Source organism: Passer montanus, unplaced genomic scaffold (genome assembly GCF_014805655.1).
Source record: "Passer montanus isolate IOZ18808 unplaced genomic scaffold, ASM1480565v1 scaffold16, whole genome shotgun sequence".
NCBI classification, from domain to species: Eukaryota; Metazoa; Chordata; class Aves; order Passeriformes; family Passeridae; genus Passer; species Passer montanus.
In genome coordinates, this window is record NW_024363160.1 from 4667123 (window position 1) to 4681244 (window position 14122).

Here is a 14122-nt window from a genome sequence, read left to right on the forward strand (position 1 = left end):
GCTGACATTCTCAGAGCTTTGACAAAAGATTGTTGCCCTCTTCTCTGGCTGGGCAAGGCAGTGATGGGTCAGCTCAGTCCCCACTTCTGCCACTGAGCAGCAGCATAAGGGCCAACATCTGCCCCACAACACTGGGAGTGGGAAAGAAAAGGAAAGAGGAAATGCAAAGTGTTGTGGAAAGGTCTTCAGGCTGCCCACAGAAGAAAATGCTCTTGCTGTCCATACTGGCAAGGTTAGCAGAGAGAATTTTAAACCCTGTCTGATTAGCAGACAATTACAAAGATGAGAGACTTTCTCAAAGTGTTGCAGTATTCATTTTGAACATGCATTTAGAAGATTATCAACAGCATCAAGGCCCTGCAAGTTTGAATTAATTGGTTGTGTGGAATTTAAAGACACAGCTTAGGTCATCTAGTGAAATTTTGACATGAACCTCTCATTTCCAGAGAAATGAGGCATTTTAAGGCTTTTGTGAAAAAATCATTCTTTTCATAAGTTTAATTTTTAGGTCCTTTAAAATGTAAATATATTTTATTAATCTTTAGTGTATAGTTTCAACAAAATCTGTATGTTCCTAAAAGTATACTTTCAAGTTAATAAGTTTGGGAATAATTAATTACATTCTAATGAGATTCATGGTTTTTTTCATCTTAAAATATATTCATATTTTATTTTCACTGTCTCCCATTAATCATAGAATTTTTTTCTCTTTGCAAAAGTATATATTAGCAGATAATAGGAATCATATAATAAAGAAAGTACTTTCATGTGAAGTGCTGGCCTTTTAAAATACATTTAATTTGACACTTTGAACTTAACACCATTCTCTCCAGGAATAAAACACACCCTTCAAGCAGATTCACTTGAGTTTTATTTAGCTGTTTCTATCTATTGGTAAAATTCTTTCTTTGACCCTCCTCCCCCTCTTCTCTTCACTTTTCCTGCAAAATATACAGAAAGAGAACAACGTAATAAAATAGAATAACAAATTACTTTGTCAGAGTTGGAGCAAAACCTGATTGTTAGAGAGGCAGTGTTATCCACTGCAGTTGCCATATGGGTACTTCTTTAGGTTATGTTTTGTTTTAAATTGGATTCTTCTAGTTACAAGTTGTAGTTCAAATGAAAGTGTAAACCTTGGTTTTAGCATACCTACTTCAATAAACACAAGTTGCAGAATAAGGTCTTTATTTTGGAATATGCACTGTTTACTTTAGGAGTATCATATTTGATCCAAATGTATTTGTTAATGTGAGCAAGCAAAATAGCTTTTTAATCACTTTTATCAGAAAAGAATGGCATCCATTGTGCTATAAAAGGTTACATGTTTTGTGCAGGGGAGTGCTTTAAGGTCATTGGCTGTGAAAAAGTTTGTAAATAATTTCAGTTCTTAGTCCTCAGTATTTATAACAGCTTATATAGATAATTTATAAAAGTTTATATAGATAATAAATCAATTATATAGATAATAAATCAATTTTTTGTTCTGATGTTCTATTTAACAATAAAAGATAGGATTTGGGGGGTTTTGGTAGGGTTTTCATGGGGTTTTTTTTTTACATTATAAGCTTCTCTTTATAGTCTTAAGTTTAAAATGGGAGCATTTTGAAAGCCTTCACAGCCCAATTTAATTCTTGACTGTTCATCCACAAATTGTCAGACGGAATGAAGTGGATTTCAAGAACTCTCTTTGTTCTTAATATCCTCTGCCTGACCCACAGGTAATCTGCACCTTTTTTCTTCAGCACTGAATAATTGTGGTGGGAAAGAGGAGAAAATGTTAGGGTCACAAAGTGCAGGCTAGACAGAGATGACAGGTCCTGCCAGTGGAGTGCCAGCGCTGAGGAGCTGCGAACCGCGGTCACTGCGCTTTCACATGGATTGTGCTGTGCCTTAGCAGGCGCTCCGCGATGACGGCTCAGGAAGCTCAGCACTTCAGCCTTTGTTGCCTCGGCTTGAAAGGAGGTGCAGAGGGTTTTTTTGTATTTAACAAGCACAGAAGTACAGTGGAGAAGCACTAGGTACAGTTCATTATATATATATATACACACACACAGAGGATGTAGATGTGCTGTTGTTCAATTTTCCAACCTGCACATACCAGGGATTTTATCCTTCTAGTCAAGTGAAAACCAGAGGGTTCACTCCTAAAGCTTAATGAGCGCTGGCAAATATCCTAGCTTTGAAATATGTAATTGTTGCCTGGAAAAAAAAAATCTGACAATTTGTAACTCTGTGATTCTGAAAGAAGCACCTTGTGATGGCTAATAGGAGTGATGCTTATTTGTGGAATAGATAATAGTCTTAAAGGTTATATACAATTGAAAGTGTATATATATACGCTGGCAAATATTGTTGGTGCATGTGGTCACAGCTATGAGTAAAAAGGTGGAGGTGTGGGGTGTTCACAACCTAGCTTTGAAATATGTAATTGTTGCCTGGAAAAAAAAAAAATCTGACAATTTGTAACTCTGTGATTCTGAAAGAAGCACCTTGTGATGGCTAATAGGAGTGATGCTTATTTGTGGAATAGATAATAGTCTTAAAGGTTATATACAATTGAAAGTGTATATATATAACTTATTCCTGGAAAAGACATAAACAGAGGTACTGCTGTCATAAAAGGATGCATTAAAATCACAGCAGTGTACACTTGGGGATTTTTTCTAATTTTTTTTTTTTTTTACAGATACTTCACATTTATAAAGAATTGCATCTTTAACTTGTTTTGCTAGATCTGTTCTCACATGTACATGACCAAATTTCTCTACTGTTCAGTAGGGAAAATGAAGCAGTGGATATAATTGCGTAATGACAGATATGAGAGGAACAGAGAATCCCAGCAATCATTTCCTGTGAGTTGGCCAGCTTCCAGGATGTCTCAATGGGCCCGCTGATGTAAAGGCAAAATGAAAATAGCTCATTCTGAGGGGTAGTTGTTGGTTGGGATTTTTTTCCCTCTCTCATTTGACTTTGCAGACTAAGGTATTGGAACAATTAGTTGGCAGTGTGGTGTTAGTTTTCTCACGGTAAATTAAGCAGATTAACCAAATGTGGAAATGTATTTTAGCTACAATCAGCAGATTTGAAACTTAGTATCCTCTGAGGTTATGCTAATATTATTCACGCTATTCCTCTTATAATGTGCAGACTTTTCCAGAGTTACCTTATGTCAGTGTTTATTCAAAGACAGCAGAATTACTAGATTTATTTTTGTTAGTTTTGTAACACAGAAATGTAGAGAGGATCAGCATGCTAGCTGTTGCGTCACTCCACTTGGCATGTAGTATTGGCACGGATAAGAGAACTATTATAACAGCCTTAATCTCTTTTTTTTTTATTATTATTGTTATTAACTTTCCTACAGTAAGTTGAGTAGTGAAGCATATTTTACATAATTATGGCAGAAATACACAACTTGACGGGTGGTAGTGAAGGAGCAAAGTAATATAAATATTTGCAGAACATTTCTGCCATAAGTTAATGCTTTGCATATGAATCTTTATAAAGATCCTAAGTTAGTTTAAAGGAATGATTCCAGAGGACGACATAGGTCTAGGCATTTTAAGAGCTGTGAATGATGACTGTGGAGCATCTCTGGGAGTTTTTGGCTTGTCATACAAAAACAGAAAAGAGAAGGAGGAAAACTCAGCAGCAAGAAGTTAACAAATGCTTTGGGAATGGAGAAGGGAGAAGACAAACTTTCCACGTACAAATCTTAGGCTAAACTCACCTAGTCATTAATTTTTGATTGCTGTTTGTCTTTGGCTTGCTGCATTTCACCAAAGACACTCACTTAGCAAATGGTTGCAGCAGCTTTAAGTTCCTCCTGCAAGCACATATCTGCTGCTGCTTTGAGCCCCAAAGCAGAGCTGATAGAAGGGAATGGAGAAACAAATCTCAGCTATTCCATGCAACATCTGTTGGTTTAATTGAGCTGCTGCAGGAGATTCAATCTAAGCTACCAGCTGTGGCACAGAAAGGTCTGAGGGACATAAACACATGGATCCATGCAAGCCAGCTGTGTGAAAGAGCAAAAAAGGACGGTAACATGGGCAGTAACTTTTTAGGCTACTATTGGTAGATTTGGCAGGTTACGCATGCTGACAATCCCATTTCCCTCAAAATATTATTTCTAAACAATACCAAGTGCACTTTGCTTTCCAGGGATTTATCTGAAAGTGCAGAGCTGCATCTCAGCCTGTCTGGATGAAATACAAATCTTCAGTATAAACATGTTATCACTTGTAGTTCCTCCTGAAGATTTCAAACTGGATACATTGAAGCTGCAAGGTCAAGACGTTTAGGAGCAAAACACAGCTAGCTGCATAGGCTTTATATGTAAGCCACGGGATATTTTGCTCCTTATTTGCCAATTCAGCCTATTTTAACAGAATCCCACAATTTTAATTTTCTGCTTTGGACTTGACTGCTAAACTGATCCTGTCATAATAAAATACATCTGCATAAATAACAGTGTTTCTACAGGGACTCTCAGTATTTGTTTCAGATCTCACTTGGCCAGAGAATTAGAGGGAGAATTTTAGTACTGTATTTCCTATGAAAATTTTAGAAAAATGTCAAATACATTTGTGAAAGTTTGAAATGGTGAGTGAGCCTGTGAACATTTTTTTTCCCTGAATGACCATTTAGCTATAAGTCAGCTCCCCTCGCAGAAGCTTTTCTGAGCAGTACTTGAGGATTTTAGAGTTTATGTGTATATATACACCTTTGTGAAAATGTTCTGGTTTGAAGGGCATGCTTTATTTTTTGGGCAGTGTTTTACCATATCCCTGATCATGGTGCATATTGAGCTAACTGCTATGTTAAGTTGTTGACTGTGTGTGTGCTTGCTTGTATCTAATCAGAGGACCGAGCAGTGTCTCAGGTAGCTCACAAATAGGATGTTCCACACAAACCAAGCAGGTGAAAACAAATACAGGGGGTTCTGAATAGACCACATCAATTAATGATGGGCGGGTAATTGGCTTCTTTGAAGAATTACTCCTAATTAACTTCCCTGCTAAAAGAGCAATTGCTAAATGAATGTTTTTCCTTACCATGTTCAGGGGTGGAAAAATGCAGCCATCACTCATTAGCCCAAAGTCCAAGTCAGCTAGACAGTGTGAAAAAATACCTGGCACTCAAAGCTCACATTTAGCCGCAAAGCCGTGCCCTGCCACTCAAAGGGAGCAAAACAGTCGTGCACTGTTTGTGACCTCCCTTTAGCTGCAAAATAGTGTCAATCACATTGGGCTTTAATCCTTTCCAAATTATAACATGTATCTCTTGTGCTTTGTTCCCTTCCTGCCTTTTTTTCTTCTTTTGTTCCTGACAAAAGAGGACACTATCTCTCTCTTATTATAGTCAGTATTTTGTCTGAAATTTGCAGTGCTTGTGACATTTTCTTCCTTTTTCTTGCTTTTTCTTGCTTTCTTGTCACTGTTTCTGTACAATTGCCCTACCAGTTTTTAGTCTTGGATTTATTTCCTGGACTGTTCTCTCCAAAATAATTCTTTCTTTTGATGCCACAATTTCTATTTCTAACGTATCACTGCAGTTCTCACTTTCTACCTACCAAGCAGATGGTTAGGCAGAAGGGGAGAATGTCATGATCCAAGGCTTCTGATGGTCCCAAGATCTTGCACTGTGAATTAAAGCTCCAAGTCCCCAGGTTCTCTCTGACTGTGGTATCTAAGATGTAGTGATCTCATTCTTCCTGTCTCTATCTTTTCCCTGAGAGAGTTGAAATTGGAAATTTTTTGAGTTATTCCTTCTTCCATCTGCTCCTTTGAGAAGATGAGCTTCTACTCCTTCCTTTAGTTTTGTGGTTACAAAAAAAAAAAGTTTATTTTTCACAGATTTCTACTTTGAGTGCTCTTCTCCAGCAGCTTGTTGCAGTTGTCATTGATAGTTTCTAAGCTGGAGAAGGAGAAATCACTGAGCAGTAGAAGAGTAACTAAAGTGGGAAACTATCATGAATTCAGGAGGGTGTTGCTTCTTTAGCTTACACTCAGCTCATATTTGAATTATTAATGTGGTACGCATTTGGATGGGCATTTGCTCTAGGTTTTAAACAGAAAAACAGTTTAAAAATTATGTGAATTTGATAACTTGCTGAAGAAGCTTCTGGGTCTTTTTTCTGCCAAGTTGATTTTCAAAGCCTGGCAGCATATGCTCACACTTGCAGTTTCAGCTGTGTCTGTACATCTAATGCATTTTGTCTGCCTAAGGAGGAAATTCACTGTGTGCTGGTTAAATATGAGCAAATGTAGTATTGTCTCTGCTGTGCTGGTTATCACTCCTATCTCTCTCTTTAGCACAAGCTACCTATGCATAAGATACAGAAGAATAAGCATTGTACTAGGAATATGTTGTACAAGTGCAAAAGAGCACACCTTGTTCTTCAAAACATTTCAAGTTTCTGAGGCATTTTTTGTAAACCAATGTTTTTAAAAATCTAGAATCCACAGCCACCATGTGAGGCCACATAGGCTTCTTCAGCTTTTTTCTTATCTGAGGTTGTTGACCTCAGGAGAGGAGGAGAAGGTTACAGGGTCAAAGTCTTTTCCTCCTTGGAGCTTGCTGCTTGCTGGGAGAGGGTTGGCTGGAAAATAGATGTTTTAGAAAAAGGGTTGAGGGTCATGATTTTAATTCTGTTAGGGAACAGCTGGTTTGAGTTTCTTTCCACTTCTATCTTCCCTCCCTTCCTCACAAATCCATGGAGAGAGAAAAATTTGTTCAGAGTAAAGCAACACAAAAATAAAGGATTGCAGTATTTTCATCTTTAAAATAGATTATATTTATTATAGGGCTTCACATTAGGAGAGAGAAGAGGAAATTATTAAAATAATTGAAATCTATTATTGTTACAAGCATTGAATTGATATTGATCTAGAGTGTCAGAGGTTTATTTGTTTTCCTGCCAACGGTTAAAATGTTAATAGTAATGTTTTAATGGATTTTTTTTTTTTTGTGGATAAACAATATACATTGCAATTTTTAATTTAGTCATGGACAAAGCTAATTTTTAAGATATTGTGTTAGTTTGCAGACGAGCTGCTGAAGAAAGACGGTTTGATTTGGGTGTTTCTGTTCAGATTTTCTTCATCTTTGCTTGCTGCTTTCATGCACTAAGACCAAAGAGAGAGAAGGAAACTCACAACTCTCAAATGAATGGCAAACTAGGAACAGATTTTTCATCTGCACTGCTCTGAAACACTGGCCTCAGGCTGTGTTGGTGTGTGGCTCAACAGCAATCAGAGGTCATAATTTCATTGGCGGTTAGCATCAGGTTTAATTTTTCTAATATGTTACATTTACCAAAATGTCTGGTTTCAGTTACACTTATGCACTGACTGAATCAGCTTTGAGCAGCATGATGTTTTAAGGTACCTGAAAGGCTACAAGAACATTTATGGAACACATATGCTAATTGTTTTTAACCACTTTCCTTTCTAAACACAAAAACGTGTTTTTGGAAAGCCATTTAACAGTAGTAGCTAATGACGGTGTGTATTTATTCTAAGAAATGAGCACAAGGAATAGGTAAAATAGTTGTTTTAACAAGACTGCCATCTACTGATTTCCACAATTAAAAATATCCCTGATGACTAGATTGGTCATAGATTTTATAAAAAGCTTTGTTTAAAGATTTGCAAAATCAAGAAAATTATAAAATCTCTCTGTTACCTTAGGAATGCGACCAGGTTCACATTGATGACGTGTCTTCGGATGATAACGGTCAAGATTTAAGGTACAAGAGAACTCATTAAGATAAAAAGCTGCTTTGCAAATTCCTTCCTGGGCAAGGGATGGGTTGCTGGAATGCTCACATTAACCTGTTCTCTTTTAACTGTCTTCTTTGCAACCCAGCCACGTGGGTAGCGGGTGGTTCCATGTAGCCTGTTGCCTTTCATTAATCTCTGGGGTTTTTTATCTCTGCCTAGCACATATAACTTCGGAACAGACGGCTTTCCTGCGGCTGCCACCAGCGCCAATCTGTGCCTGGCGACCGGTGTGCGCGGAGGGGTGGACTGGATGCGGAAACTGGCCTTCCGCTACAGACGAGTAAAAGAAATATACAACACCTACAAAAATAATGTTGGAGGCAAGTGACTCTGGAGTGTCTAACAAACACGGATTAGAGGTCGGAAATGGGAAGAGCTGGTTTCTACTCCTCTCTAGGAGTGTTTAGTGTGCTGTGTTTGCAGTGTGCAGAAAATTGTCTGAGCTGGTGAAAGCAAAGGAAAATGACAGAGCACTGCTTAGTACCAGTGCAGACATGCCCTTGTCTACTCCACAGGTTTGCTTGGTCCAGCAAAAAGAGAGGCTTGGTTACAACTGAGAGCAGAAATTGAAGCTTTGACAGATTCTTGGTTAACACTTGCACTGAAAGCACTCACCCTCATACATTCGAGGTGAGTATTAAGAGTAGGAAGGAAGCTCTAGCGTGTCTGATGATGGTCTGGAAGAGGCTGTCTGGTGTAGTAGACAAAATGCTGAAGCTGGAGGACCTTATCCTCATTTCTTACTCTGATCTCACTGCTGCACCTTGTTCCTTGATACGGTAGTAAAAAAAAATATTATTTTTAAGTGATAATAATAATGTTGAGGGGTTCTTATGGGAGGGTTAAGATTTTCCTTCTGTTTTTTTTTTTCCATTTATTATTTTTTCCTGTTTTGTTAAAAAAGGACATTTGCATTTTCTCTTCCATAGGACAAACTGTGTGAACATTCTCGTAACAACTACTCAGCTAATTCCAGCTCTGGCAAAAGTCTTGTTGTATGGACTAGGTGTTGTATTTCCCATAGAGAATATTTACAGTGCAACTAAAATAGGTGAGCTATTTTCATCATGTTGTGATACATTTAAAGCTGTAATTCTAAAAATTAAAGGTATTGTAGTCTGACTGTATTTAATTCTAACTTGCTTTCACTGTAGCAAATACAAAGATTAGTAACACCTTTCATGATCCTCATGAAACATTGCTAAAGCATCCTAAAAGTGCTTTTCGAATGTGTGATGATCCAGCACAGAAAGCTTTTTATAGCTGTATTAACAGTGGTACAGCCTCTGTTAGGAATAAATGTTTAAAAAAATTGGTTTTTTTTCATCATTTCTCAAAACTGTGGGGCTGTGTAGCAGTTGAGAAAGGTTTTTAATAGGCAGTAAGTTAAGAACACTGAAGTCTCCCTGGAGCAGCAGTAGGAGAAATTCTGTAAAGGTAAGCCCTGGCTTATTTGTTTTCATGGGCTCTAGAGAAAATTTTGGTAAACAATTTACCAGAAACAAGAATGTTTTGCTGCAGAATGTAATTATTTAAGTTTTTTCATACTGACTGTAATAAGCTTCAGCCAGACAAATGTTTATTTCTGTTTTCTGGTTCAGTATAAAAGATGTTATTTTGAGTATATGGAAGTACCCCAGACCAGATGGCAATGGTGTTTGTAGTTTTTAATGTGATTATGACATATCTGTTCTGTCTCAGATTCCCCCATAATTGTGGGCTACAAGAACACATTTTTCATGTGTTCTGAAGTATCTATAATACAGCAAGCTCAAATGGTGGGATATTTTTTGATTTTATTTTTTTTGAAACAAGACGAAACAAAAATTGGTTCACAGTTTTGCAGAGAAATTTGAAAACATTCCCATAAATATTTAAATTTTTTCCTCAATAAAAAAGTTATAGTGCCCTCTATCAAAACTTTACAGTAAATTATAGCTTTGAAATGTAATGCTATAAAGACACATTTTAATTAAAACATATTTAAATAAATTTTCACTTGTGACTTTACATACATGGGATAGAAGGGTGGTTTTGGAAGAATATGCTCTGTCACTGACTGTCACAGGAAACCATGAGATTTTTGTAACATGACATGATTCGTAATATTCAAACACTGCTCCAACTTAGTGTTGGAGGTTTCTTATGCCTGATGCTACTGTTAAATGGTACCATTAAGTAGTTTGGATTCTGTAATGGCTAGAAAACTTCATTTAATTTCCAGCCTACTTTTTCTTACACTTTTTTTTTTTTTTTTGGCTGAAATAACTATTTTATAAACCACAGTTTGTCCTATCCATTGCTGTAGACACTCAGGTTAGCATGACCTATGGCCAGACTAAAGTGACCTTTCATAATGGGGACATTTGAGAAAACTCAACTTTAGGCTTTTGTTTTCTTTTTTCTTCTCAGTACCATACCTGAAACCTCCCAGTATGGGTACAAATTGAAAGAGAGGAAATTTAGGTTAGATCTTAGGAAGAAATTCTTTATTGTAAGGGTGGTGAGACACTGAAACAGGTTGTCCAGAGAGGTTGTGGATGCCACAACCCTGAGGGTGTTCAAGACCAGGTTGGGTAAGGCCTTGGATAATCTGGATAACCTTGGATAGCCTTGGATAACCTTAAATAACCTATTATAGTGCGAGTGTCCCTGCACATGCCAGGGTGAGTTGGCACTAGATTATTTTAAGGTCCCTTCCAACCCCTAACATTTCTGTATTTCTGTGGTACTTGTGCATAGGGCTGGAGCACTGAGATAATTTCCCTAGGTGTGTGCAGGGAAGGAATGACCTATATGAATGGATCCCAGTGCAGGATCAAGGACATGGCCCATGTATTAGATTACAGGCATTAAAATCTTAATCTTTTGGGTGACCTTCTAAGTCAGGGTGCTACTGTTTTAAGAGCTGTGATTAATCATGTCACAGGTTTTGGATAAAAAGCTAGAATTTCAACTCAGCTTCAATCAATTTACTCAAATCAAGGTACTGGTAATAAACAAATGGTAGATAATTCTCCTGGTGGTGAAATTCCCCACAAAACCTGTGTCATATTAGGGAATGAAACAAGAAAGGTCATATTGTGGACCTCTAGTATGCTGTCTATGCTGCAATCAGCCTTGATAGACCATCCTGAGGGACAGACTCTTCTCATCTTTGTAGCTCTACTTAAGAATTCCAAGGGCTGGGGAGATCCAGCTAAAAAGTTATTTATTTTATGACATCCCATCACCACCTATCTTGAATAGTCTGATCTTTTTCTTTCAGGAAAGGAAAGTTGTTTTGAGAGAATAATCCAAAGATTTGGAAGAAAAGTAGTGTATGTTGTTATAGGAGATGGTGTCGAAGAAGAACAAGGCGCAAAAAAGGTAATGACCTTCTTTTGGGGAGGGTTGGTTTCAAGAGTCTGGAAAATTGTCTTTTCTTCAGCATGGGACAGCATGCACGGACATTTAGGTTGGATATCTTTGTCTTATAAAATCTGTGTTGACTATATCTAGTTGAAAGCCAGGTAAGACTACAGATAATGATTTGCCCTGCTGTTCTCCAAAAGACACATTAAACTATGTATGTTTGATGCATTTCAAAAAGGGGCCAGAAAATGGGCCCTGGCTTTTGTGCCAAGAACTAACAGTTCTGTTTTCCTTGGCAACCCAAAATACCACATAGGATGTTATGAATGTAAGCAAAATATGGTGATTCTTAGTGATCAAAGGCAGTGTGCTGTTTGACTGTATGAAATACATATATGTCACACCTTAAAAAGACATGTAGGTATACAGGAATTTCCGTTTTCTTGTGTGTCCATAATTTGGATTCTTTGTTCAGACAACAACCTGTGGGTTGGCATGCATTCATAATGTCAGACAACTGAGCAGAGGATATTATTTGACTGTCTATTATTTTTTGCTTTCCACTGAGAAGAAGGGAAAAAATCACTTTTTTTTCCCAATGTGAATTAAGCTGTATAAAAAGCAACACTTCCCATTCATAAATAATGGGCTTTATTTGTAGTCCTGTTAGAAAAACTACCCAAGGTATACACACTCTTTGTTTAGAGGAATGAGGCATAACCTTGGCTATTTGAATAATAGGAGAAAGAGCAGGAAAATGGGCATTTTTATTCTTGCTTCCTTTCACAGATAAATTGCTTTTACACAGCTGCTTTTTCGCCACAAAACTCTCTGTGATACTTCTATCTCTTTCCACTGTGACTTTCTAAATTGGAGAAGTGAAACTAATTAGTCCACATGGCATTTTAACAACCATTGACTGGTTTTGCTTCATGAAATCTGGGTTTTGTGCCCCTGAAGCCTTGCGGGTAGGTTCCCGGCTCGTCCCAGCACTTTGCAGAGTCTCAGTTTCATATATCCCTTTGGCGGGCTGACGGGAACAGTTTGCTCCTTTCTCCTTCAGAAATGCCTTTCATCTTTGCAGAGAAATGTTTTCCTGCTGCAAATGATTACATTTTAAAAGCTGTATTTAAGATCAGGGGAAAAAAAAAATTCCTCATCTTTGTTCCTTTTCTGTTGCTCGGTGAAATAGTGTTGTATATGATAATGGCAGGAGTAGTCCTTTTGGTAACATTATCTATTCCACTGCTTTTTTCAACAGGAAACATGATTCAGAATAGCATAAGAGAAAGCCTTTCCAGTCGCTAAGAGGAGTAGCAGTATAGAAAGTTCCTTTGTGCAATTACTTGTGTGTATTCTTTCCTGGTGGAAGGAATTTTCAGGTTGAAAGCATGTTAGGTGCTCTGGATTAAATTATCTGCTGCAGCAATGCCAGAGAAGTCAATAAGTAGACCAGCAGCCCTGCCTTTCTGCATAAACTATCAATCTGATTTAGGAAAATGCTTCTGTGATTCTTGTCCTGCTTCGTACTCCACCGAATAAGAAATCACCATTTCCCTCTGTGAATGCAGGATTTTCCTTTTTAGTTTTTTCCTTCACATCCTGCAAGAGACTTCTTTGGAGAGCACACAAAAAACCCAGAAGTTTTGCTTCCCCAAAACTACCCAAAGCATCTCAATACAGAGTGGCATAACTGTCCTGTGACGTACCCATTGCTATGCTTACCCCTGAATTTTGGTAGCTGATTCCTTCTCGCCTTGCTTGCCATCAGCATGTCAGGTTTTGTGGTATTCTCCAGAGAAGGGACAGGTCTTCTGTACCCCTTTGCACAGCACTTTTTTGTAGGGCTTTTGCCTCTGGTGAAGCCATTAGCATACGTGTATTTCTTTACACTGTTTAGAGCATAAACAGTACAACCTTCTTTAGATAGCCCTTCATTGTTTACACGTAAACTGTAATGAGTCTTTTCAAGTGAGCATATAAATTCAAGCCTATTTAATTAGAGGGTTTTTTTTATTCCATGTTCATTCAGTGGATTAAAAAAAGGTTGAACTTCCAGCTTAGGAGGTGAGAAAGTTAAGGTTTATTATTAAAATAATTTACTAATAATTTATAAATTGCTTTATCATAAAACAAGATTTTCATGTATGTCCTTCATTCACAGACAACATTGAGTCAATACAGCAGTAGGAAAGCAAAAGAAACATTTAAAATATATTTATTAATGTCATTAGTATAAAAATTCAATGATAGTAACTTTTTAATGCCACTTAAAAGATCATTGCTTTGTTGAGAAACATTTTTAGGATAAACAGTTTGTTCATAAAATGCCTCTTTTGGGTGACATAAGTAAATGTAATACACTGAGGAAACTGCACAGTGTTACATTTCTGGTAGCATTAGTCAAACTATGATATTGACACCTTAGTTTAGCTGCCACTTCCAGCAAAATATTTGTGGAGACAATTAAAACTCTTAGGATGTTTGAACTGTGGATTGAGGAATGATCGTACCCTTCTGGGTCAGTGCAGCAGCCAGTGAGCTTGGCTGTAACACCAGGGTTCACACAATGGTTCACACAAAGGTTCAGCTTCCCCAGGAAAAGAGGGAGAGGAGGGCAGAGAGAAGCCAGTGTCCTTTTGTCCAAAGGGTGCTCTGGAGCTGCTGGCACCAGTGCCAGTGTGGGTCAGAGCCACCGCCTCTGAGTGCCACTGTGGTGACACAGCAGTTCTCAGTGCCAGGGTCTGGGGGTTTCTGCCAGAGACTCCATTGTCTCAGCATTTTGGTTTGCTTTGTTTTGTGTTTTGGTTTTGGAGGTTATTTTCTTTTGCTTTGTTGTGTTTTGTTATGTTTTGTTTTGTGCTCATCTTTTGCCTTTGCCTTTGGAGACACATTCAGGAAATACTAATAAGACAGAAAAAACCCAGCTCCTGAGTTTTTCTGCTTAGGAGCATTCTCCAAAGGATTTCTAATTTGTG

General features: G+C 37.7%; 1 protein-coding gene across 16 annotated transcripts in view; it reads left to right on the plus strand.

Annotated features, from left to right (window-relative positions):
• The window catches only part of EYA1 (EYA transcriptional coactivator and phosphatase 1), a 147486-nt gene that overhangs the window by 126871 nt on the left and 6493 nt on the right, over positions 1–14122 (plus strand). For all 16 annotated transcript variants that reach the window (XM_039702893.1, XM_039702894.1, XM_039702898.1 and 13 more), the window contains 5 exons: positions 7698–7756; positions 7950–8110; positions 8306–8420; positions 8720–8841; positions 11059–11159. In XM_039702893.1, the coding sequence (XP_039558827.1) occupies positions 7698–7756; positions 7950–8110; positions 8306–8420; positions 8720–8841; positions 11059–11159 (558 nt within the window). The remainder of the gene's footprint in view (positions 1–7697; positions 7757–7949; positions 8111–8305; positions 8421–8719; positions 8842–11058; positions 11160–14122) is intronic.